Source organism: Mesoplodon mirus, assembly GCF_964341445.2.
Source record: "Mesoplodon mirus genome assembly, chromosome: 4".
NCBI classification, from domain to species: domain Eukaryota; kingdom Metazoa; phylum Chordata; class Mammalia; order Artiodactyla; family Ziphiidae; genus Mesoplodon; species Mesoplodon mirus.
This window is the reverse complement of record NC_138979.1, coordinates 173,130,897-173,156,635: the sequence shown is the minus strand read 5'-3', so window position 1 is coordinate 173,156,635 and position 25,739 is coordinate 173,130,897. Positions and strand designations below refer to the sequence as shown.

The window sequence follows — 25,739 nt, the reverse complement described above, 5'->3', positions numbered from 1 at the left end:
CTCTTTCTTGTTCTGCCACGTACTGGCAGGTGGTAGAAGCGCCCGGAGACGTTCGGGGAGGTCCATAGTAGGCCACGCACTGCCCTGCTCCCTTGGCCTTGGACATCCACCTCCCCTTCGATAAAGTGCTCCAGTGGGTGAAGCCGAAGGAGAGGCAGAGAACGGATACACGCGACTCTGAACTTGGGCCGACTAGGAAAGGCGCGCTCCGCCCTCCCCCAACATTACGGCGGCTGCGTCAGCGAGCTGCGGCCCACACTCAAGATGGCGGCGGCGGCGCCAGCGGCCTCCTGCCCTTCCCCATCATGGCGGCAACCGGAACCGCTTCCGGAGTCGTGTGATCCATACAATGGCTGAGCACCTGCTCCAGGCTTCCCGGCAACGCCGAGTGAAAGCCATGACGGCTGCCGCGGGTTCGGCGGGCCAAGCCGCGGTGCCCCTGCTGCTGTGCGCGCTGCTGGCACCCGGCGGCGCGTACGTGCTCGACGACTCCGACGGGCTGGGCCGGGAGTTCGACGGCATCGGAGCGGTCAGCGGCGGCGGGGTGAGCAGCGGGGGGTGGGACGTGCGGGTGGCGTCAGGGGACCGCTCCGTCTCTCCCCACAAGCCCTCGCGGCCTAGCTCTCCCGTCGCGGCCCGGCTCCCGGCGGGCGCCCCTCGCCTGGCTGTCCAGACCCGCCGGCTGCGGGGCTGGAACCTGCGTTTGCTGGTTTAAAATGAACCTGTAGAGCCAGTTAGATTTAACAGATCCGGGGGTCCACCGAGTAAGTGACAGGTCTAGATAGTGACAAGGCTGGGGCTCAAACCCTCCCTTTCCCTGGGCAGCGGGGCCTGTTTGGGGGGGGGGGTCTCTTCGCCTTGGAGAGAGCACTCTGGGAGGGTCGCTCCAGAGACGGCCAGGGAGCCGAGGAGCATCCGTCTGCTGCAGAGGATGCCCTAGTGGGATGCTTTGGCTGTGCCTCTTCTTTTTTTAGGGAGGGGGGTCGGGGAGTCCTGGACCAGTACTGCAGGATGCGGTTGGGCTCTTTCAAAGGGTCAAGTACCGGATAAGTTTTTGTTAGGAGGCACAGCAGGTATCACAAGGCCTCTTTAAGAAGGTGAGAGGCTAGAAACTGTCTGGGACTTTTTTTTTCTTTTTCTAATGGCAGGCTACACCAGTATCAACTGATAGTTTAGGATTGTTTACTGTTGGAGAATTGTTTTCCCCTCGGATGGCAAAGGCCTAAGGGGGTGAGTTGCCCTCTGGAAGGGGCAATGCCTCATTGGTGGCTATTTATGTGTGTGAGGAGAGGGAAACTATGGGTTACCAGTCAAGATAGTGACTCACCACCGTTAAGATGCATAAGGATCACCTGGTCCGTTTGTTTCAATGCAGACTCTGGCCTCCCCGCCAGCTCCCATTCTGACTTTACAGTTCTGGGGTGGGGCCTGAGAATCTGCTTTATAACAAATGCGCCAGTGGCTTCTCATACTAAATGTTGAGAGAACTATTTTCCTGATTCAAGGATCTCTGGAGCAAGCGGTTTTTTGTTTTTTAAATAAAATTTTAATTTAAAGATAGTTCCAAATTTACAGAAAAGTTGCCAAGACAATACAGAGTTCTCATATACCCTGTAGCCAGTTTTCTCCTGTTATCAGCATACCACATTAGTACGGGACCAACCAATTAGTGTTTGTCCCAACCAATATTGATTACTTTAATGAAAGTCTGTACTTCCTTTCATATTTCCTTAGTTGTTACCTAATGCTCTTTTTCGTTTTCAGGATCCCATCCAGGATACTAATTGCATTTAATTGGCATGTCTTTTTAGTCTTTTCTAGGCGGTGTCACTTGGGATAAGTTCGTATTATCTGGGCATTCTAAAATACTTATGTTAAGGGAGACGTGAGGGCCATTCCAGCTTAATGCAAAATTTGTGTGGGCACAGCTGGTAATTTCCTTAGTTCCCTAGTCATGCTGATGGGTGGCTCCTAAGCCTGGGAGCTTGCCACAGTAGCATGATTGTTCTTGGCTCCTAACAATTTACTTAGTCCTGTCTCATGCTCTTTGTAACCATTGTCTTGTCTTTGTTTTATCCCCTTGTGTTTATAGCTTTTGGGTCCATGGGGTTTATGGTGGCAGATCTTTGGTGAGAGAGATTTTCTTTTTTGTACCCCAGATCATAGCTAGAACTGATTTTATTTGAAAATAGTAAGGCAGAACTCTTGAATTGGTTGAGTGGGTTGTTTGTGGGGTTGAGTCAGATTCGTGCTTGTATCCTTAGATGCAATTCAGAACCAGCTTGAATGCTTGCTTGCTGGGTGGATGTTTTGGGCTGGTCTCAGCATATTGATAACCAGTGCTGTGGAGGGACTGGTCCTTGTGCTTCTTTTTTTTTTTTAACGTTTTTATTGGAGTATAACTGCTTTACAATGGTGTGTTAGTTTCTGCTTTATAACAAAGTGAATCAGTTATACATACACATATATCCCCATATCTCTTCCCTCTTGTGTCTCCCTCCCACCCTCCCTCCCTATCCCACCCCTCTAGGTGGTCACAAAGTACCGAGCTGATCTCCCTGTGCTATGTGGCTACTTCCCATTAGCTATCTATTTTACATTTGATAGTATATATATGTCCATGCCACTCTCTCACTTTGTCCCAGTTTACCCTCCCCCCACCCCATGTCCTCAAGTCCATTCTCTAGTAGGTCTGCGTCTTTATTCACATCTTGCACCTAGGTTCTTCATGACCTTTTTTTTTTTTTTTTAAGATTCTATATATATGTGTTAGCATGTGGTATTTTTTTTCTCTTCTGACTTACTTCACTCTGTATGACAGACTCTAGGTCCATCCACCTCACTACAAATAACTCAATTTTGTTCCTTTTTATGGCTGAGTAATATTCCATTGTATATATGTGCCACATCTTCTTTATCCATTCATCTGTTGATGGACACTTAGGTTGCTTCCATGTCCTGGCTATTGTAAATAGAGCTGCAATGAACATTGTGGTACATGACTCTTTTTGAATTATGTTTTTTTCAGGGTATATGCCCAGTAGTGGGATTGCTGGGACAAATGGTAGTTCTATTTTCAGTTTTTTAAGGACCCTCCATACTGTTCTCCATAGTGGCTGTATCAATTTACATTCCCACCAACAGTGTATGAGGGTTCCCTTTTCTCCACAGCCTCTCCAGCATTTACTGTTTGTAGATTTTTTGATTATGGCCATTCTGACTGATGTGAGATGATATTGCATTGTAGTTTTGATTTGCATTTCTCTAATGATTAATGATGTTGAGCATTCTTTCATGTGTTTGTTGGCAATCTGTATGTCTTCTTTGGAGAAATGTCTATTTTGGTCTTCTGCCCATTTTTGGATTGGGTTGTTTGTTTTTTTGATATTGAGCTGCATGAGCTGCTTGTAAATTTCGGAGATGAATCCTTTGTCAGTTGTTTCATTTGCAAATACTTTCTCCCATTCTGAGGGTTGTCTTATCATCTTGTTTATGGTTTCCTTTGCTGTGCAAAAGCTTTGAAGTTTCATTAGGTCCCATTTGTTTATTTTTGTTTTTATTTCCGTTTCTCTAGGAGGTGGGTCAAAAAGGATCTTGCTGTGATTTATGTCATAGAATGTTCTGCCTATTTTTTCCTCTAAGACTTTTATTGTATCTGGCCTTACAAGTCTTTAATCCATTTTGAGTTTATTTTTGTGTATGGTGTTAGGGAGTGATCTAATTTCATTCTTTTACATGTAGCTGTCCAGTTTTTCCAGCACCACTTATTGAAGAGGCTGTCTTTTCTCCATTGTATATTCTTGCCTCCTTTATCAAAGATGAGGTGACCATATGTGCGTGGGTTTATCTCTGGGTTTTCTAGCCTGTTCTATTGATCTATATTTCTGTTTTTGTGCCAATACCATACTGTCTTGATTACTGTAGCTTTGTAGTATAGTCTGTAGTCCAGGAGCCTGATTCCTCCAGCTCCATTTTTCTTTCTCAAGATTGCTTTGGCTATTCGGGGTCTTTTGTGTTTCCATACAAATTGTGAAATTTTTTGTTATACTTCTGTGAAAAATGCCAGTGGTAGTTTGATAGGGATTGCATTGAATCTGTAGATTGTTTTGGGTAGTATAGTAATTTTCACAGTGTTGATTCTTCCAATCCAAGAACATGGTACATCTCTCCATCTATTTGTATCATCTTTAATTTCTTTCATCAGTGTCTTATAATTTTCTGCATACAGGTCTTTTGTCTCCTTAGGTAGGTTTATTCTTAGGTATTTTATTCTTTTTGTTGCAGTGGTAAATGGGAGTGTTTTCTTAATTTCACTTTCAGATTTTTCATCATTAGTGTATAGGAATGCAAGAGATTTCTGTGCATTAATTTTGTATCCGGCTACTTTACCAGATTCATTGATTAGCTCTAGCAGTTTTCTGGTAGCATCTTTAGGATTCTCTGTGTATACTGTCATGTCATCTGCAAACAGTGACAGCTTTACTTCTTCTTTTCCAATTTGGATTCCTTTTATTTCTTTTTCTTTTCTGATTGCTGTGGCTAAAACTTCCAAAACTATGTTGAATAATAGTGGTGAGAGACGGCAGCCTTGTCTTGTTCCTGATCTTAGTGGAAATGGTTTAAGTTTTTCACCAGTGAGGACGATGTTGGCTATGGGTTTGTTATATATGGCCTTTATTATGTTGATGTAAGTTCCCTTTATGCCTACTTTCTGGAGGGTTTTTATCATAAATTGGTGTTGAATTTTGTTGAAAGCTTTCTGTGCATCTATTGAGATGATCATATGGTTTTTATCCTTCAATTTATTAATATGGTGTATCACATCAATTGATTTTGCATGTATTGAAGAATCGTTGCATTCATGGGATAAACCCCACTTGATCATGGTGTATGATCCTTTTAATGTGTTGTTGGCTTCTGTTTGCTAGTATTTTGTTGAGGATTTTTGCATCTATGTTTATCAGTGATACTGGTCTGTAGTTTTCTTTTTTTGTAACATCGTGTCTGGTTTTGGTATCAGGGTGATGGTGGCCTCGTAGAATGAGTTTGGGAGTGTTCCTCCCTCTGCTATATTTTGGAAGAGTTTGAGAAGGATGGGTGTTAGCTCTGCTCTAAATGTTTGATAGAATTTGCCTGTGAAGCCATCTGCTCCTGGGCTTTTGTTTATTGGAAGATTTTTAATCACAGTTTCAATTTCAGTGCTTGTGATTGGTCTGTTCATATTTTCTATTTCTTCCTGGTTCAGTCTCGGAAGGTTGTGCATTTCTAAGAGTTTGTCAGTTTCTTTCAGGTTGTCCATTTTATTGGCATATAGTTGCTTGTAGTAATCTCTCATGATCCTTTGTATTTCTGCAGTGTCACTTGTTACTTCCCCTTTTTCAGTTCTAATTCTATTGATTTGAGTCTTCTCCCTTTTTTTCTTGATGAGTCTGGCTAATGGTTTATCAATTTTGTTTATCTTCTCAAAGAACCAGCTTTTAGTTTTATTGACCTTTGCTATCATTTCCTTCATTTCTTTTTCATTTCTTTTTGATCTGATCTTTATGATTTCTTTCCTTCTGCTAACTTTGGGGTTTCTTTCTTCTTTCTTTAATTGCGTTAGGTGTAATGTTAGGTTGTTTATTTGAGATGTTTCTTGTTTCTTAAGGTAGGATTTTATTGCTATAAACTTCCCTCTTAGAACTGCTTTTGCTGCATCCCATAGGTTTTGGGTTGTTGTGTTTTCATTGTCATTTGTTTCTAGGTAGTTTTTGATTTCCTTGTTGCTTTCTTCAGTGATCTCTTGGTTATTAAGTAGTGTATTGTTTAGACTCCATGTGCTTGTATTTTTTCCTGTAATTGATATCTAATCTCATAGCATTGTGGGCAGAAAAGATACTTGACATGACTTCAATTTTCTTAAATTTACCAAGGCGTGACTTGTGACCCAAGATATGATCTATCCTGGAGAATGTTCCATGAGCACTTGAGAAGAAAATGTATTATATTTTTTTGGGTGGAATGTCCTATAAATATCAATTAAGTCCATGTTGTTTAATGTATCATTTAAAGCTTGTCTTCCCTTATTTATTTTCATTTTGGATGATATGTCCCTTGGTGAAAGTGGGGTGTTAAGTCCCCTACTATGATTGTGTTACTGTCGATTTCCCCTTTTATGGCTGTTAGTATTTGCCTTATGTATTGAGGTGCTCCTATGTTGGGTGCATAAATATTTACAGTTGTTATATCTTCTTCATGCATTGATCCCTTGATCATTATGTAGTGTCCTTTGTCTCTTGTAATAGTCTTTATTTTAAAGTCTATTTTGTCTGATATGAGAATTGCTACTCCAGCTTTCTTTTGATTTCCATTTGCATGGAATATATTTTTCCATCCCCTCACTTTCAATCTGTATGTGTCCCTAGGTCTGAAGTGGGTCTCTTGTGGACAGCATATATACGGGTCTTATTTTTGTATCCATTCAGCCAGTGTATGTCTTTTGGTTGGACCGTTTAATCCATTTACATTTTATGTAATTATTGATACGTATGTTCCTATTACCATTTTCTTAATTGTTTTGGGCTTGTTATTGTAGGTCTTTTCCTTCTCTTGTTTCCAGCCTAGAGAAGTTCCTTTAGCATTTGTTGTAAAGCTGGTTTGGTGGTGCTAAATTCTGTTAGTTTTTGCATGTCTGTAAAGGTTTTAATTTCTCCATCAAATCTGAATGAGATCCTTGCTGGATAGAGTAATGGTGGTTGTAGTTTTTTCCCTTTCATCACTTTAAATATGTCCTGCCACTCCCTTCTGGCTTGCAGAGTTTCTGCTGAAAGATCAGCTGTTAACCTTATGGGATTCCCTTGTGTGTTATTTGTTGTTTTTCCCTTGCTGCTTTTAATATTTTTTCTTTGTATTTAATTTTGACAGTTTGATTAATATGTGTCTTGGCGTGTTTCTCCTTGGATTTATCCTGTATGGGACTCTCTGTGCTTCCTGCAGTTGATTAACTATTTCCTTACCCATATTAGGGGAGTTTTCAACTATAATCTCTTCAAATATTTTCTCAGTCCCTTTCTTTTTCTCTTCTTCTTCTGAAGCCTCTCTAATTCGAATGTTGGTGCGTTTAATATTGTCCCAGAGGTCTCTGATACTGTCCTCAATTTTTTTTTCATTCTTTTTTCTTTATTCTGCTCTGTGATAGTTATTTCCTCTGTTTTATCTCCCAGGTCACTTATCCGTTCTTCTGCCTCAGTTATTCTGCTATTGATTCCTTCTAGAGAGTTTTAAATTTCATTTATTGTGTTGTTCATCATTGTTTGTTTGCTCTTTAGTTCTTCTAGGTCCTTGTTAAACATTTCTTGTATTTTCTCCATTCTATTTCCAAGATTTTGGATCATCTTTACTATCATTCTGAATTCTTTTTCAGATAGACTGCCTCTTTCCTCTTCATTTGTTACGTCTGGTGGGTTTTTACCTTGCTCCTTCATCTGCTGTGTGTTTCCTTGTCTTCTCATTTTGCTTAACTTACTGTGTTTGGGGTCTCCTTTTTGCAGGCTGCAGGTTCATAGTTCCCGTTATTTTTGGTGTCTGCCTCCAGTGGCTAAGTTTGGTTCAGTGGGTTGTGTAGGCTTCCTGGTGGAGGGAACTAGTGCCTGTTTTCTGGTGGATGAGGCTGGATCTTGTCTTTCTGGTGGACAGACCCATGTCTGGTGGTGTGTTTTGGGGTGTGTGTGACCTATTATGATTTTAGGCAGCCTCTGTGCTAATGGGTGGGGTTGTGTTCCTGTCTTGGTAGCTGTTTGGCAAAGGATGTCCAGCCCTGTAGCTTGCTGGTCATTGAGTGGAGCTGGGCCTTGGCGTTGAGATGGAGAGCTCTGGGAGAGTTTTGCCGTTTGATAATACGTGGAGCTGGGAGGTCTCTGGTGGACCAATGTCTTGAACTTGGCTCTCCCTTGTCAGAAGTATAGCCCTGATGCCTGACTGGAGCACCAAGAGCCTGTCATCCACATGGCTCAGAATAAAAGGGAGAAAGAAAGAAAGAAAGAAAAAGATAAAATAAAATAAAATAAGATAAAATAAAAAAGTTATTAAAATAAAAAACAAAAAATAATTATTAAAATTTTTTTTTAAGTAATTAAAAAAAAAAGAAAGAAAGAAGAGAACAACCAAACCAAAAGTAAATCCACCAATGATAGTAAGTGCTGAATAGTTTATTAAAAAGAGAAAAGGAAAAAAAAAAGGACAGAACCCTAGGACAAATGGTAAAAGCAAACCATACAGACAAAATCACACACAGAATCATACACATACACACTCACAAAAAGAGAAAAAGGGAAAAAAAAATATCATTACTCCCCAAATCCACCTCCTCAATTTGGGGTGATTCGTTGCCTATTCACGTATTCCACAGATGCAGGGTACATCAAGTTGATTGTGGAGATTTAATCCACTGCTTCTGAGGCTGCTGGGAGAGATTTCCCTTTCTCTTCTTTGTTCTCACAGCTCCCGGGGTTCAGCTTTGGATTTGGCCCCGCCTCTGCATGTAGATCACTGGAGGGCATCTGTTCTTCGCTCAGAGAGGACGGGGTTAAAGAAGCAGTTGATTCGGGGGTCTGGCTCACTCAGGCCGGGGGGAGGGAGGGGTATGGATGCGGGGCGAGCCTGTGGCGGCAGAGGCCACTGTGATGTTGCAGCAGCTGGAGGCGCGCCGTGCGTTCTCCCGGGGAAGTTGTCCCTGGATCATGGGACCCTGGCAGTGGCGGGCTGCACAGGCTCCTGGGAGGGCAGGTGTAGATAGTGACCAGTGCTCGCATACGGGCTTCTTGGTGGCTGCAGCAGCAGCCTTAGTGTCTCATGCCCATCTCTGGGGTCTGCACTGATAGCCGCGGCTTGCGCCCGTCTCTGGAGCTCCTTTAAGTAGTGCTCTTGATCCCCTCTCCTCGCGCACCAGGAAACAAAGAGGCAAGAAAAAGTCTTTTGCATTTTCGGCAGCTCCAGACCTTTGCCCGGTCTCCCTCCTGGCTAGCTGTGGCCCACTAGCTCCCTTCAGGCTGTGTTCATGCAGCTCCCTCCCACTGGTGCAGGTCCCGTCTCTATTCTTTTGTCTCTGTTTTTTCTTTTGCCCTACCCAGGTATGTGGGGAGTTTCTTGCCTTTTGGGAGGTCTTAGGTCTTCTGCCAGCCATCAGTAGGTGTTCTATAGGAGTTGTTCCACGTGTAGATGTATTTCTGATGTATTTGTGGGCAGGAAGGTGATCTCCACGTCTTACTCTTCTGCCATCTTGAAGGTCCTCTCTGTGCTTTTTACTATGATTGCAAGATGCCCTCAGTGATAACCATCAGAAAACTTTGAAAATAAAAGGTTTATTACTCACAAGTCCTGGAAAGCACATGGCACACCTGGACCACACAGGGAGGTTGTAGGTAGAGAGGGGGGTGTGGGCCTGGGGTTCTGCTTTCATTAGGGTCAAGGGTGAGGCCTAGGGTTTTGTGGGCTCACTTTTTATTGGTGAGTTCAAAACTTAAGAGTAGAAATTTAAAGTGCAGGAAGAGAAAAAATAAGCGACCCTAATGATGGTCAGTTATCGAAATCAACCAAGATCTCTAAAACAAAGAATCCCCCCCACCCCCTCCGACCAACCCCAGCCTGGCTCTTTATCTAGTTCTGTGGCTGGCAATGTGTTTATTTGAGATAGCTATCTCTGAAGTGGATAACTCTGGAGTGGATGCCTTGTAATCAAAGCTTAAGTCCTGCCCTTCCATTATAAAAAAGGAAAAACCAACTGTTGGGGATTATACTACAATCCACCCTTGGTGCTTAGGCATCAGAGTCAGTGGTGAGGACATTAACTGCCTGAGTAGCTGATTTACTAAAAGTCAGGGATAGGGCATGTTGTAACCTAGAAAGGATTTTAGTAGCACTCCTATAATAATTATATTGAACAAGCAATAGTCCTGAAATCCAGCTGGTAGCCGTTGACCCAAGCTTAAAGGGTCACACCTTGAAACGAGGTCAGTGATGTTGGGGCCCTAGGGATCTGTTCAAAGATTAGATAACGTTATGATTAACATCTTGGGACATCTGGTGTAAGTAAGTTTGAATCTGTGCTGAGTTGGTGGATTGCTCCATATCGCACCCAACCACTCTCTTAGAATAGGTCAGTTCAATTAAAGGATTGTGTCTCATTTGAGGAGGCAGCAATGCAGGTACGTTTAGAAAGTTAGGCCTCTATGGTGCAAATATTTGATTCAGGTTATTTCATAAGAGGCATTTCTATGGAAACAAAAGCAAAACAATGGTTAGTGGTTGGAGCAGATTATAAACCTAGTCTGAGTCCTGAGGGTAGCCAGTTGAGATTTCTAGATACAGGACTTGAAGCATATTCAGACGGGGTGGGGACAGATGGTGGCAATCATAGATTTTCCTGGTTTGTAGTCTGAATATCTCTGGTGGTGGGGAGGTTCTTTCTGAGTGGTCCATACAGCAAGAGGCACAAAGATTGTTCATACATGAACTGTTGTAGTGATTTCTGTGGAGTTTATATCTAGTTGTCCCACTTTAGCTTGCATGGCTTCAAGAAAATGGCAATTTTAGTTCTCCATAATTCCAAGTCAGAAAGGAGGGAAAAAGTTGGAAACAATATCTGGAGAGTTGTAGCCAGATATTAGAGGAAGTGAGAAAAATTCAGTATTCAGTCCAGTTTACAGGTAGAAAACAAACCTCAAAGGCAATTAACAGGACTAAAATCTGATATCCACAGGGTGTCCTTTAGTTTCCCCTTCCCCCCACCTTTTATCAGAAGTAACCCAAATAAGGCTAATTTACTTGCAAAATAAGTCTGGCCTGATTATTTAATAATTAATTTATTTATTATTTATTAAGTGCAACAAGAATAGTGATAGGCCATATAGGCTCTTTCAAGTATACTTTGCTGGACCTCCACACAAGGAGTCACAGATTGGACTCTTAGAAGTCTCTCTCAAGGTAGGAAGCCAATCTATGAGCTTACCATCAGACTTTCCCTGCAGTACTGATAGATTTGGGTGAATTCCTTTCTTCTCGAGGTCCGCCGAATATCCTGAGGTTCCTACATCTGCCAGGAAGCGACCTTCCTTACTCACCTGGTAAGGCTTCTGTAAGCAAGTTGCCAGGCTGATTTTTCCAAGGACCTTTATTGGCTCCATAAGTCAAGCTTAGTCAAGCTTAGTTCCTTAAATCTGTCTGGTCATATCTGAGTCTATGTTCATCTCTCTCAGATATGACATTCCAGTTAAAACCTTGGTAATATAATCAGTGTTTCCAATTGTGTCCTGTTACAAGGAGGACAGATTCTTAGGAACTTATGCAAATAAATATATTGCTATGAAAATGAGAATACTCACTAAGAGTTTCTAAATTCTGAAGGGATCAGGTAGGGAGAAATTTGTTTTATCTTTGTTTATAAGGGTACACTTTACCAAATTGCTGTAAGTCATAGACAGCTTAGGAAAAAGGGTTTCCTTAAGTCTGGGGGGAAAAAAAACCATTCAAGAACTAACAGTGTTTCAGATAAAAAGTCATAAAATTATAATTATCCTCATCAGTTCATTCAGTTCCTTGTAATTAATTCTGATTGATCTTGATCTTTAGTTAGTAGTTTTATGAATCTTTTTTATTTTTTTTTTTTTTTATTTTTGTGATATGCGGGCCTCTCACTGTTGTGGCCTCTCCCGTTGCGGAGCGCAGGCTCAGCAGCCATGGCTCACGGGCTCAGCCGCTCTGTGGCATGTGGGATCTTCCCGGACTGGGGCACGAACCCGTGTCCCCAGCATCGGCAGGCGGACTCTCAACCACTGCGCCACCAGGGAAGCCCTGAATCTTTTTTTACCTTAGAGTTCTGTAAATTCTTACCCAGTTGAGCAATATGATCTGAAAATTACCAGAATCCTGTACTTTAAGTTAGTCCTTTCCACAAGTCTTCTTGAAGATGAAGCACTTTTCGAAGAACACTTTTGCAAAAGCATCAGAGTAAAACAATAACTGTCTGTAAATGAAAAAAAGACTTAAACACGACCATGTTAAAGATCTGATAAAGTTTATTATAATGCAAATGACAAGGAAATTAGGTTATTTCTGTGACATACAACATTTAAGTTAATAACTAGAATTATAAGTGATAACATTATATCAGGATATAGCAGGTATCTAGGAATTTCATGTAATTTCTGGAACACATATATTAGTAACATATATCAGTACAAATATAACCTAAAGAAGGTTTAGCATTATGTCTTTGACAGTACTTCCCATGCAATTTAACATACCAAATAAGCCTAATTAGTTTAATGTCTGTCTTTTTATAAGGAGAAAGATCACATCTTTTGAGATGTTCCAGGGCCCATCTGGAAAATCTCAAAGTTATTTTGAGGTCAAAAAGACTTCATTTAGAATTTGATTTTGGAAAGTTTGTCAAAATATCAAAAGGTGTTAAAACACTTGATTAAATAGGATTGTTGGTTACTGTGAAGTAATACTTAGTTATCCATTTAACCAAAATGACAAGAACTTCACAGGCAAATACATAAAGTTACTTATTTTAATCCCAGTTTAACCCCCCCCGCCCCAAACACACAACCTTAGCTCTTTTAATAGAGAAGACTCACTTTTTTTAAAGTAATTAAACATTCATTAAAGATAATGTGAAGCATAGAATATTATTATTATTATTTATTTATTTATTTTTGCAGTACGTGGGCCTCTCACTGCTGTGGCCTCTCCTGCTGCGGAGCACAGGCTCCGGACGCGCAGGCTCAGCGTCCATGGCTCACGGGCCCAGCCGCTCCGCGTCATGTGGGATCTTCCCGTACCAGGGCACGAACCCATGTCCCCTGCATCGGCAGGCAGACTCTCAACTACTGCGCCACCAGGGAAGCCCATAGAATATTATTTTGATAAAACACAGGATCTTTATTTCCTAGGCAGTTTACTTAAAAAGTAAAGAAAAACCTTTCACAGGCTTATCAAGAGCAGACCAATAGTCTAATAAAAATTTGTCTTCTTAGCAGATGAAAGATAATTAAATTTTAGTTTTACATAAGTACGCTATTAAAGTTTTTTTAAAAAAATCCTTATAATAAATTGATTTCAGTTTTAGCTAGCTTGACTACACAGGTAAAATTCCCTCTCTTCTCTCTCTCTCTTTCCCCAGCTTCTATATCCATTCATTTTGTCTACTTTAGGACAAAATTACTTTCATTTCCCTAACAAAAATACATCTCCCTACCTCATACCTTTTCTTAGCCAAAATACATCCTACTTTCCTTGATAGAATTGTTTCCCTTATTATTTCTAGTATTTTAATTACATATATTAGTTAGAATGCTTGACTCTTATAAACCTTAATTTCTATTGAAAACTAAGAAGTAAACAATTGTGAACTGTTATACCAGTATTCTGTAGGTTGGCAAATTTATGAATATATTTTATAATTTCTAGAAGCATATGCTTCTTTTTTGGTACAGTTTTTCATTGTAGCACAAGACATGTTTACTAACAGATCTAAATATCTTTTGTTTCTCTGTGATAAGAAACCAAAAGTAGATAAACCTATGTTCAGTAATTAATGTTTTAGCATTTTATATTATTTGGAAATTATCTATATATTAATGAATTTCCATCATTTAACTTAGCAAAACTCTAAGGTTTCAAGTTACCAACGAGATTTGGGTGACTATTTTTAAGTAGACATACCTTAAAACATAATTATTTTTGAAAAGTGGATGCCTCGGTGATCAGAGCTTAAGTTATGCATTTGCATTACAAGAAGGAAAAGCCAGTGGATAACTTGGTCTGTAGTCTGATCACAGATCTGACCTTCTACTGTGGGAAAAAAAAATCTTTTCCCTAACCCAGCTGATTTTTACACTTTTATTTCCTAATGTTGCAACCTCACTCATAGGTGCTGGTGCATATTTCAAGGTAAACAGTAGACTAATGGGCTAATGTATTTATTCTTTACTACTACCATTCATTCTCTTTTCTATTTTTGTGATTTAAACCTGGAATAGCCAGTATTTCATAAAATGAGACTCATAATGTCCTAATATCTTTACTTTGATATTAAGTCCATTGTTTAACTTGCTGAAAATGGAAATGTTTTGTTATTTTATGTTTATTAACTCAGTTTAAAATTATTAAAATGAGAAGAATTGTTTCGTAACTCAGAATAGGAGACTGTTATCTATTTTAATAGTGTCCTTATGTGTAATGCATCACTCATCTTAGAAGTTCAGTAAATACCGATTGGGTGAAAATGGTTGCAACACTATATTTGTACACCACTTTATTTTTGTTTGTTTGTTTGTTTTGCGGTACGTGGGCTTCTCACTGTTGTGGCCTCTCCCGTTGCAGAGCACAGGCTCCGGACGCGCAGGTTTAGTGGCCATGGCTCATGGGCCCAGCCGCTCCGCGGCATGTGGGATCTTCCCGGACCGGGGCACGAACCCGAGTCCCCTGCATCGGCAGGTGGACTCTTAACCACTGCACCACCAGGGAAGCCCTGTACACCACTTTAAACTTCTTTCTGAAGTCCCTGATACCTAACACAGTTTGTGGCAGTAAGTGTTTGGAATCTTCATATTTGATAGGGAAGGCAGTATGGTGTACGTGGACTTAAGAGCAGATTGCTAGGGATCTGTTCTGGGCCCTGGCACTCACTGTACAGCCTTGGGCAGGTTATTTAACCTCCCTGTGTCTCAGGTTTTTTTCTGGGGACACAGTGATACCTACCTGGTAGGAACATTGTGAGGATAGATGTCAAAGCACAGGATGGCATCTGTCACATGACTAATTTTGGTTAATATCATTCTGTTTCATAAATTAGTGGGGAGGAAGTTATTCCAAGGATTTTAAATGAAAAACGTGTTCCAGTTTGGGTATACAATGCCTGCCATTTGTTGAGAGCTTACTACGTTCCAGCTACTGTGCTAAGGCTTCCTGGGCTGCTTGTAAAGAGCTCCAGGCCTTATTCAGGGAGCGTGATTAGTGATTTGGTAATTTATTATTGCTTCATGGTACCTTTCAACGTTTGGCTGTACTGGTCCTAACTGACTATTGCCATTGACTAATGCTTTCGCATTGGGTGTGACTATAGGCTTACAGTAGAGTAATGATGTGTTGTGGTTACTCAAAGTTGGCACTTTCTGTGTTAGGGATAGAAGAGCACAGAGAGCAAAATAACCCCCAAACAGTGAAACACACTCTTCTAACAACAATGTATATCGTTAGCATAATGCAGAGCAGGCAGCATTGTTTACCTTGGGTCAAGGATAGGTTAGTGTGCATATATAGCATTCATTCACTTTAATATTTGAGCCTCTGCTAGTCTGTAAGCTCTTTGAGAAAGTGACTCTATTTTTAAAAACAATTTGTGTATACAGTGCCTGTCAATTCTTGAGAGCTTACTATGTGCCGGCTACTGTGCTAAGTCCTTTACATTTGCCTTATTTTAGTCTTAGGACAGCTGAATGAATAAGATAACCCACTTTATGATAAATTGCCCTTGGTCACATTGCTTGTAAATGATGTAATCAGGATACCAGCTTCATGGATGCAAAGCCTGTATTATGTTGCCTGTGCAGTGCAACAAATGATAACATAAAAGATATTAAATAAATGGTTATTGAATAATAGAATAAATGGGGATATGAACTTGAATAAGACACAGTCCTTGTCCTCAAGCAACTTAGAGGTGAAACAGAAAAGTAAAGCAGTGATGAGGGTGCAGGGATAGAAGAGTTATGGTAGCCATGTGGACCTCGTGCCGAGGGAGTCCACAGTCCAATCTGCGTCAGTGGTCCCCGACCCTTTTGGCACCAGGGACCAGTTTCGTGGAAGACAATTTTCCCATGGACCGGGGGAGGAGGGATGGTTTCGGGATGATTCAAGCACGTTACATTTATTGTGCATTTTATTTTTACTATTATTACATTGTAATGTATAATGAAATAATTATACAACTCACCATAATGCTGATAGGAGGTGGAGCTCAGGCGGTAATGAGGGCGATGGGGAGCGGCTGTAAATATAGATGAAGCTTCGCTCGCTCGCCCTCCACTCACCTCCTGCTGGGTGGCCCCGTTCCTAATAGGCCACCAACTGTACCGGTCTGTGGCCCAGGAGTTGGGGACCCCTGACTTAATGTTAAACTTGTGGGGAGGAGCAGAAGGTATTCTTCCTTGAAGAGGTGGAGTTTGACCTGAAAGCTGAAGGATGAATTGGATTTGGCCAAATGAGGGTGTCAAATGCATTCCAGACAGAAGAAAGAGAAAAATTAGTTTGTTAGACCTAGATGGATGGTGTGAGAGTGATAAGAGGTGAAGTGTCAGAGTTAGAATCCCAATAATTAAGGGATTTGGGTATAAAACTGGACAATCTGACCTCTATCCTGAAAGCTCTTGGGGGAGGGAAGTCTTGGCATGTTTAAACAGAGTAGTTTCATGGTTAGGTTTTTGTTTTGGGAAGATTAATCTGACAAGTAGTATGGAGGATAAAATATGGGGAGGCAGATGGGAGACCCTGAAACCATTGAGGCTGTTCTAATAATTGAGGAGAACCTAGGAAGGTAGTGGGGTTGAAGATGAGGGGATGGATTTGAGAGATATTAAGGAGGTCTTGGTGACTGAAGATAGATGGAAAGTTTGATGAAAGGGTGACCCTAAATTTATGTCTCAGACAGGTGTTGTTCTTTACTAAGATAGCAAATACATGAGAAGGAAACAGATTTAGGAAAAAGTGCTGTGTTTGGTTGGGGATGTGTTGAGCTTGAAGTGGCTAGAGAGTAGCTCCATGGGCCTGTGTGTCAGCGGCAGGGGCTGAGACACCAGCAGAATGTCAGTGGTAGCATATATGAGAGTAAAATAGAACATCAAGCCCCATGGAAGTCAAGTCTTGCCCTTGGCATACACCTGGCAAGGTGTTGGTTGTTTCATGTTAAAACCTATCTCTTTATTCCCCTTGCTACTGTTGCTCCCCAAAGTATACAAAATTGGTGGGTTATTGATTTTGTGATTTCTTTGTTCAAGCAGTCATCAGCCATGGTTTAGGTATGATTAAGTGTTATTTCCTGCATCTTCCACCTCTCTCTTTCCATTCTGATGGAAAGTCTTGTGTGAGGTTTCCTTGTGTGAGGCTTCCTTAGTACAGCCTGGCCTGGGGAATCACTGTGTGGTCATTCTTAATAGCAAGAGGTAGCACCTATAAATCTCTAATAAGAATGAGGAGAGTGGAGGTTCCTTTAAGCAGTGCTGCTTGTAATATTTTCTTGCAAGATGTTGAGGGGAAAAATTACCTGAGATTCATCTTTCCCATTCTGGCCCCCAGATATTGTAGTTGACAAACAGCCTTATGACAGAGAAACTGTTTCATTTCTTCTAAAAAACACTCTGTGAGTCAAGGTCCTCAAGATAAATTTGTAATAATGAGATTCATCAGTAGCCTTAGCAAGCTTACCTCCCAGCCAACCCTCATCTCAGTAGAAGAGAAACCTGGTTGTTGCTTGGAACCTGTGTTTTAGCTATGGGACAGACAACAGCCGTATTTGCCCAATGATGGGCAAAACCAAGACAGGCAAACAGATAACCTGGGAAACAACTTTCCACAGCTCAACACTGCCCAAGAGCTGGCTAAATATGGGCATGCTAGATGGCATGCGTAAGCACTCTGAAAAGGTGTTCATTATTGGATTTGTTTTATTCATACTTTTGAAAACTTTTTATTTTTTAGGCAACCTCCCGACTTCTAGTAAATTACCCAGAGCCCTATCGTTCTCAAATACTGGATTATCTCTTTAAGGTAATGAAAAAAATAATTATTTAATGGTATCTGTGATATCTTAGAAACTGTGGTGAATTTCACCAGTAGTCTTTTTAGTACCTTCACAATTCTAGTTTTTAAAAAACTAGGCATATTACTTTTGGAATAAGTTGCTGTTTATTTGAAGTTTTGCTTTGGTTTTCTCATCTGCAAAACCAAAGGCAGTGATTAGTAATTGTCTTAAAATGTTTTGTCCTTCATACAATGAATCACAGTGTTAATATTGTTACTTCTTTCCCCAGCCGAACTTCGGTGCCTCTTTGCATATTCTAAAAGTTGAAATAGGTGGTGATGGGCAGACAACAGGTAGGAGTATTTGTGGAATGGCATTGTTTTCCCCCAATAATTAAACCTATACTTAAACTTATATGGACTCTGGTTTCAGAATATAAAGAATGCCAACATTTTTGATGTTGATTACTGCTTAGATTGTTCTTTATTGTTCCTTCTTCATTCTAATTATTTTTAAAATATTATATCGAAATATGCATTTTTTTCCATACAAAGCAGCTTGTGGACTTTAGATTGATTATTTAGTTGAAGTACTAAGTAGTAAACAAATCCACAGTTTTTTATAAACTAATATTTACTAGACAGAGCATAGGGAGAGTTTGGAATTTTACTGAGAAGTTAAAAAAAGAAAGATTTTAGTGTATAAAATATGTAAGATGTTATTAGCTTTAAATAAAATATGTGGCAAAAATATAAGTAATTTCAGAGATATTTCAGAGATATAGCTTTTTGTCTTAAAAATAAAATCATTTTTAACCACTAAATTTTCAGTCTTCATTGTCATAATTTTGGCTTTGTGTCATACATGTAGTCAATTAAAAAATTTATAGGTCTCTGGTTTTCAGGAAGAAGAAAATTCTCTCAATGATTGTATATAACTTATTTTTTATCAGTTAGATTCCATTATAGTGAACCTTAGAGTATTGTCTATATACCTGTGTACCTGTTAGTGACTTGGAAGTGGCTTTTGTTAAATAGATATATCTGTGTAGTGGAATTGGTATTTAATTCATGCTGAAAGAAACAATGCAAATGAAAAACAAAAGAAAATCCCATAACAAAACTATCCCTAACTTATTATAAGAAGACATGCATTTTATTGTCAAACCCTATTTTGCAGAATTGATAATGACTGGCCACCTTCATTTGCTGAAGCTAAATTAGAGGTAGAGGTACAGAAGCAGGTAGTTCTTGTGAATTCTGATGTTCATCTTTAAGGAGAAAAGGGCTAGGGCCCCTCTCCTTATGAGGCCCTTCTTAACAAGGGCAGATGTTTGTGAAATGTGGTAACACGTGAGGACTGATGTCACTTACCCACCTTGACACCGTGTAGAGGTTAGTATAGAATTTTCTTACAGTGGGAAAGTGTACTCGTTCCTTTTTTCTCAAAATTCTGTTGTCTTGATTTAACAAGGCATGTTACAGGCTCAAGGCATGGGGTATGGAAATTGGGACTTTGGAGCCCAGGATTCACATCTAGGATTGAGAAACTGGAAGCTGAGGTTATCTGAACTTAAAGTTGGACATAGGGATTTGAAAACCCCAGAGAGACCAAATCCCAGCAGAATATAGTCCTAGGAATTTTCAATTATATGAGTTGATAACACTTCTCTTAACACTGCCTACAATAGAAAGTTGTGGTTTTATAATTTAAGACTTTTATGATGCTTATGGTAATGAAAATATGAAATAATATGCTTTGATCATCCATCCTTAAGTTAGATAAGATTATTCTTATGTGCCCTACGTCAGGATTGGTTCTGGAATACTACTTCTCTGAAATGTGTGTATGTGTGTAGGGGAGAGTGGCCTACAAAGTACCATTAACAGATAGTTTCCTTTCTGTTTTGCTCTCTCCCATTCAGATGGCACCGAGCCCTCCCACATGCACTATGCATTAGATGAGAATTATTTCCGAGGATATGAGTGGTGGTTAATGAAGGAAGCTAAGAAGCGGAACCCTCATATCACACTCATGGGTAAGAAGTGAAGTTTGATGTACTTTTGTAGTCTGTTTTCCTTTAATTTTTAAATTCTGAATCATGTATTTGGAGTATCTATTAATACTGTAGTATTAATAATGTTGTTAATACTACCAGTATGCTACCAGCAGCAAAGCACGTGCCAGGCATGATTCTTTCTTTGCTCATATATATTGTGTCTGATATTTATCATACCTCTGGAGTAAGACATTACTCTTCTCATTTTACAGAAGCAGTGGAGGCTTAGAGAGCTTATACCACTGACGTAAGGTCAGAAATTTAGTAAATGTCAAAATCAGGTTTAGAACCTTATTCTGTTGTTTTTGATTTTTTGTTTTCTTTTTTTGGGGGTGCTATACTAATTTCCTCAACAAAATTTCTCATCAAAATTTGTAAAAGGGCAATACTATTTATGAAATTGTATACTGTATACAGCAGCATATCCCAACTATTTGCAAAAATTGTGTGCTACATGCAGTAGTAGACCCCATTTCTAGGTGAGGTACATACAAAAGTGTTTTTTGGTTTGTATGTGTGTTTGTTTTGAACCTCAAGGATGTGGTGGTGACTGTTCTAGGCATTGGGGATGCCTAGAACAATCCAGCCCCCAATTCCTGTCCTCGTGGAGCTTAGATTCTAGTGGCAGGACGGTTTCTTAAATGGGACTGTACTCCTTGCACTGTTCTCCTGTAGCAATGCACAGACCTATAAAAGATTTCAAACATACACTGTGGTGACATACTTTTATCATTTGCAATGAATTTGATTTTTTTAAACAGGCTTATACATTCAGGCTAAATTACATGAGTTAATGAGATCCATTTTATAGGACTTAATTTCAAGTTATTTTAAAAATCATTTTCAACCATCCAGTTAAAGGACAAGCATAAGTTTTTCTAAGTTAAAAAAAATGAGGAGGTCAGTGTGTTCCTTCTAAATGGACTTTTGTAAGAGATTCCAGAAATGTTTTGAGCAGTAAAAAGCATCATTGACTTCAGCACATACTTGCCCATTGTGGTGTTTTCAAGGTCAGTTCTCATTTAAATGCAGAAAATCTGGCATGCTGAACCATGTCCTAACAAAGACTTCACATGGTGGGCCTTCAGAATGTATTTGGCATGTCATTGTTTTAAAACATTCCATTATTTTAATGTCACATTTATTATGTGGATACACTTAGGCATTCTTCTAGAGTTTAGAAATATAAGCATTTTGTCACTTTGATTTTAATTTTTTTCAGTGGTGAACTAGATTGGTAATATATATTAACAGTTAAGGAACTTAATGTTGACCTTATTTTAATATTAATATATTAGTAAGAGAATTAGGATTTATAATCTTAATTAGTGCTTCTCTACTCATTTTTTTTGATTAATAATAACTGGGGTATTGGAAGAATGTGGATTATTTGTTCTATATCGTGTAACAAAGGTATATTTCCCTATTGAGTCAATGGCATTTGTATTGACATAGGACAAACTAGTTTTGTTAAATTTGATTACCTGACTAATTAGTCTGTAAATAGCTTCAGGTTGTAAGAAGATGTACTAGTGAATAAGGAATTTGTATAGTACTTACCTCACAGAAATAGTTAAGCATAAGCCTTTCAAAACTCTTTGATTTTGACCTTAGGGAACAAAAATTGAACATTGCATATCTTTTTAGCAGGAGGTGGGGAAGTTAAATTAAATTGTAGGTTACATTTCTTTATATTGGTAAGTACCATTGAGAGAGGTGTTTGTTTTTGTTTGTTTTTATTTCTTTTTCTTGAAAGAGCATTTGGAATTATGGAACCTGACTCTTGGGGTCAATAAGGAATTACTGTGTTCATAAACTGGAAGGGATTTTGAGAATTTGTGCATGGTGTGTAATCTTTCCTTTAGTCAGATCTTTATTGGCTTTTTGCTTAGCCTGTGTTCGTTCTCTTTGATTTATTTTGCTTTGTTTTTAATAGTGCCAGCACTCTTACACCTACTCCAACTTTGCCTCTTCCTCTCTGCAGGGCTGCCATGGTCATTCCCTGGATGGCTGGGGAAAGGTTTCAACTGGCCTTATGTAAATCTTCAGCTGACTGCCTACTATGTCGTGACTTGGATTGTGGGTGCCAAGCATTATCATGATCTGGACATTGATTATATCGGAGTTAGTAATATATTTTTTAGAACATGATTAACCTTTGGACATTTATTTATAATTTTTTAAAGTAATTTGTGGCACTTTGTTGACTACTTTGTGTCATGAGACTAATTTGTTCTATTGGTGTCTATTAACAAATTAACTACATGTCACCATTTATTCTTTCTCTCTGCCCATCCAAATTCTTCCCACTTTAGAAAACTGTACTTAGTATATGCCTCCTGGAACTATTTCTTTGTTTTTGTTATTGGTACTACTCCAGCTCAAATTCTCCTTCTTCCAAGCTTTCCCTAGTTTCTCTAGTTCTTACAACAATATTGTGTTTACTATATAGTTTAATGAATGATTAATCTCATTTTACTCCATGAGTCTTCCGTGGTCCTAAACCAGAAGGTGGCTGACTTCTTCTTAAAGGGCCAGAGAGTAAATATTTTAGGCTTTGTGGATCAAAAGGCAATATTAAGGATATTATCTAGGTAATTATATAATCATTTAAAATGTAACCACTTAAAACTGTTAAAATCCATTTTTAGCTTTCAGGCTGTAAAAAGTACAAATGGTGGGCCAGATTTGGCAAGCTGGCAGAAATCTGCCTACCCTTTTCCTAAATTGTTATTTAACACCTTTTAATGATTTAAAAATGTAAGACATGATATCTTGTGTTTCTAGCTGGTCTGTTGGCAGGCTGGAGGAATATGTCACACTGCACTGTACCCCATAGAGCCTCACACACACTCATAGTGGGTCTCTATACACTTTTGCTTGTTAATATGCTGTCTGTCAAAACTGATTTTTAAAGTTTTCATGCAATTAGCAAGCAGTTATTGAGCTTCTACTGTGTTGCAGGCATTGTGACTATTATGTTTTAGGGATACCAAGGCTAATAAGCTCTTGAGGAGTTCAGTGAGAGAGGCAGACACTGGAACAGATAAATTGCAGTATCACAGGACATGATATAGGACATGAGGATGAGCCAAGGGCTCTAGGAAGCCAGAAGCAAGAATATACTTGTTTTTGTTATCCTTCCCCAGATTACAACAAAATTGTTTGAGAGCTTTCTTAAATGTCAGGGTATGTTTAACCAGTGAAACTAAATGTAGGTTTGGGTCGAACAGCATTCTATTATGGTAAAGTCACACTTAGAAAATGTTTCTGGTAAATAATGGGTTATTCACATCTCTTTTAGACTCTTGATAATCACAAGCTATGGTGAGGAAGCTTCTTTGATAAGAACACTTTCCAGTATCACTGGAGGCTGAAAAGAGTACCTGGAGGCTAGGCCCATCTCTCAGCTGTAAACTGAAAGTCGTGCAAGTTCTCTTTCAACTCTAAAACCTCCTGCTGCATGATTCTAACCCTGAGAGATTTGTGCATGTTCCATTTATCTGTCTTCATTAAGAGTTTGCTTTTGTTATGTAGCACATCGTTGTGATTCTCTGTGTGCACTAAAAAAATTACTCCTGTACATTGTCCTTATTAATACTTGGCTTTTGGGTGTATGTGTAGGGATCTTATAAGAATTATTATAACAATCCCGTGTCTGTTAGGTCTCCAGTGCCTGTTATAGTCCTTGGCATACATTGCCTTGTCAATCTTTGTTGAATGATTGAATGGATATTCCATTTTTAGAAATCTCTGGAATTAGGTGACTTTTTGAAAAATACCTACCAAATATTTTAAGGTTTTTAAAAATAATATTTTAATTAAAAATTATGTTGTCTTTTAAATATCTATAAATTTAATAACAGGACATTCCCTTAAGTAAGAAAAATGGATTTTCAGATGATAAGAAAGATGATGAGAGATAATATTAATGGAGAAAGGTTAATATTAATGATAATATTTGCTTTCTGACACAAAAACTTTCAATTCTGACATTTTGACTTTCTGTTTTGCAGATTTGGAATGAGAGGGCATTTGACATCAATTATATCAAGGTCTGTACAACTTTAAAATCTTTTTAAGTTATTAGTGAAAAATTCCTTTATGGTTCCATGGAAATTAGTAGTAGGAACACCGTATTTTTTATAGCACAGTTATTTATTTTGCTAGTTATAACATAAAATTCAAGCAAAATGTTAATAATATTTATATTCCTGATTAAGGCATATGTAATTCCCTCTACGCCCCAAATTGCCATTGTCTGTAGAGTTGTGTTGAGTTTTCCTACTTAAATATTCATTATTTGTGGAATTATGATAATCGTTATAAAAACAATTGTATCATTTTAGATTTTTAGGACTTCCAGAAATGTAGATTTTTCTTTCACTGTCATATATCAAAATTTATAGTATATAATCTCATTCTTGTTTTCTTTGGAGTGCCTATTATATTGGAGTGTGTTGGATGTTTCTACTTGTGATTAGCCAGGTAACTCAAAGTTAACTCCATGCTTTAGGCATTACCAGTGAAGTGGTGAGAGTGTGGTGGTGTGGAGGTGGGACAGTGGAACTAGTGTAAGATTGAAGCACAAGAGTTGTTCATGGAAAGTTATGACTGCTGTGAGTGCAGGTCTGATGAGAGCAGCAGGAGGACAGCGCAGAAGCCAAGTTAGTGGCTGTGTCCTGTGTAACCCTGTAGTCAGGTGGACCATGTTGCTGCAGTCATGGACTTTCATCTTCCCAAATTTGACATTTCATAGTTTTTTTTTTTTTCTCCTTGGGATTCTACATGTCTCTTTAATTGTGTTCATTTCATTTGATGGAAGCATTAGAAGAATTAGAATTTAGTTTCCTTTTTCTTTTAAACTAATGGTCTGCAACTAAGGTGGTTATTTTATTTTATTTATTTATTTTTTTACTATTAAGAGTCTGTTGCTGATTCCATTGCATTCTAATTCAGCTTACCTGATTTGAAAGACTGTAATTCCTGTTCTAAGACTCATCATCAGTGTTTCAAACAGTTCAGACTTCATTTCCTTTTCCCTGAAACTTTAGTTTACCTGCAGTAACATGTCTCAGGAAATAACTTTTAGTTTGCATTTGCCATTTTTGTAGCAATATTTTATTGGAATCTGTGTCCTGTTTGTTAAAATGCCTATTGAAAGGGTTCAATGATGGCAGATGAATGTAGGTATTCAGGTTCGATAAGCTTAATGAATATATATTCCGTATAGTATAATAAGATGGCCCCTGGAAATAATGAGGATTTGTTTTTAAGAGTAGAAATAAATACAGTACAAACAAGCAACGTATGTAAAGGTGGCAAGGCTATTATTTCTTTTATTTTTGCTGTTTACATTGTATTTATGATTTACTCTGGTTTTCAGTGATGTTTTAAAATTGCGTCTGGAAAATCCCGTCTGGGATCTGAGGGTGGTGGATGGAAATGGATGTGAGTCTCTGGACCCTCATTCAGTCCAATCAGAACAGCTTCCTTTTCATTTCTCTTATAAGTAGGGTTTCTATCTAGGCTTTTTAGGGGGCAGAAAGGGATGGGTTCCACAGCAAAACATTTGGAATACATTAGATAAAACTTTGCTCAAAGAATGCTGCTATTCATACTGATTTTGGCAATCTATTATAAAACACAGCTTATAGACTTGTATATTTTGGAGTATTATTTGAATATATACTTACTTAAAGTAAGCAATCTTAGAGGTGATGTTCTAGGAATAGCACTAGAAAAACTAGATATAATATTGCGATAAATGCAAATGTGACTAAGTTGTTCTCCTTCCTCTCTGTAAGAATAAGAAAGAATTTCAGGGTGATGAAATGCAAGATTGGTCTCCTAATAGAGAGCTTGGGAGTCTCAATCCTACTGAATCTTGAGAGTTGGTCT

At 38.9% G+C, this 25,739-nt stretch overlaps 1 protein-coding gene across 2 annotated transcripts in view; it reads left to right on the top strand.

Annotated features, from left to right (window-relative positions):
• Window positions 1-308: 308 nt before the first annotated feature.
• GALC (galactosylceramidase) overlaps window positions 309-25,739 on the top strand; it is a 59,296-nt gene continuing 33,865 nt past the window's right edge. The window contains exons 1-6 of one of the 2 annotated variants that reach the window (XM_082618665.1): window positions 309-544; window positions 17,737-17,805; window positions 18,069-18,132; window positions 19,704-19,817; window positions 21,823-21,962; window positions 23,855-23,893. In XM_082618665.1, coding sequence (XP_082474791.1) covers window positions 350-544; window positions 17,737-17,805; window positions 18,069-18,132; window positions 19,704-19,817; window positions 21,823-21,962; window positions 23,855-23,893 — 621 coding nt within the window. In that variant the 5' untranslated portion in view covers window positions 309-349. Of the gene's footprint in view, window positions 545-566; window positions 765-17,736; window positions 17,806-18,068; window positions 18,133-19,703; window positions 19,818-21,822; window positions 21,963-23,854; window positions 23,894-25,739 lie in introns of those variants that run through there. The other variant, XM_082618666.1, reaches the window with a different exon arrangement.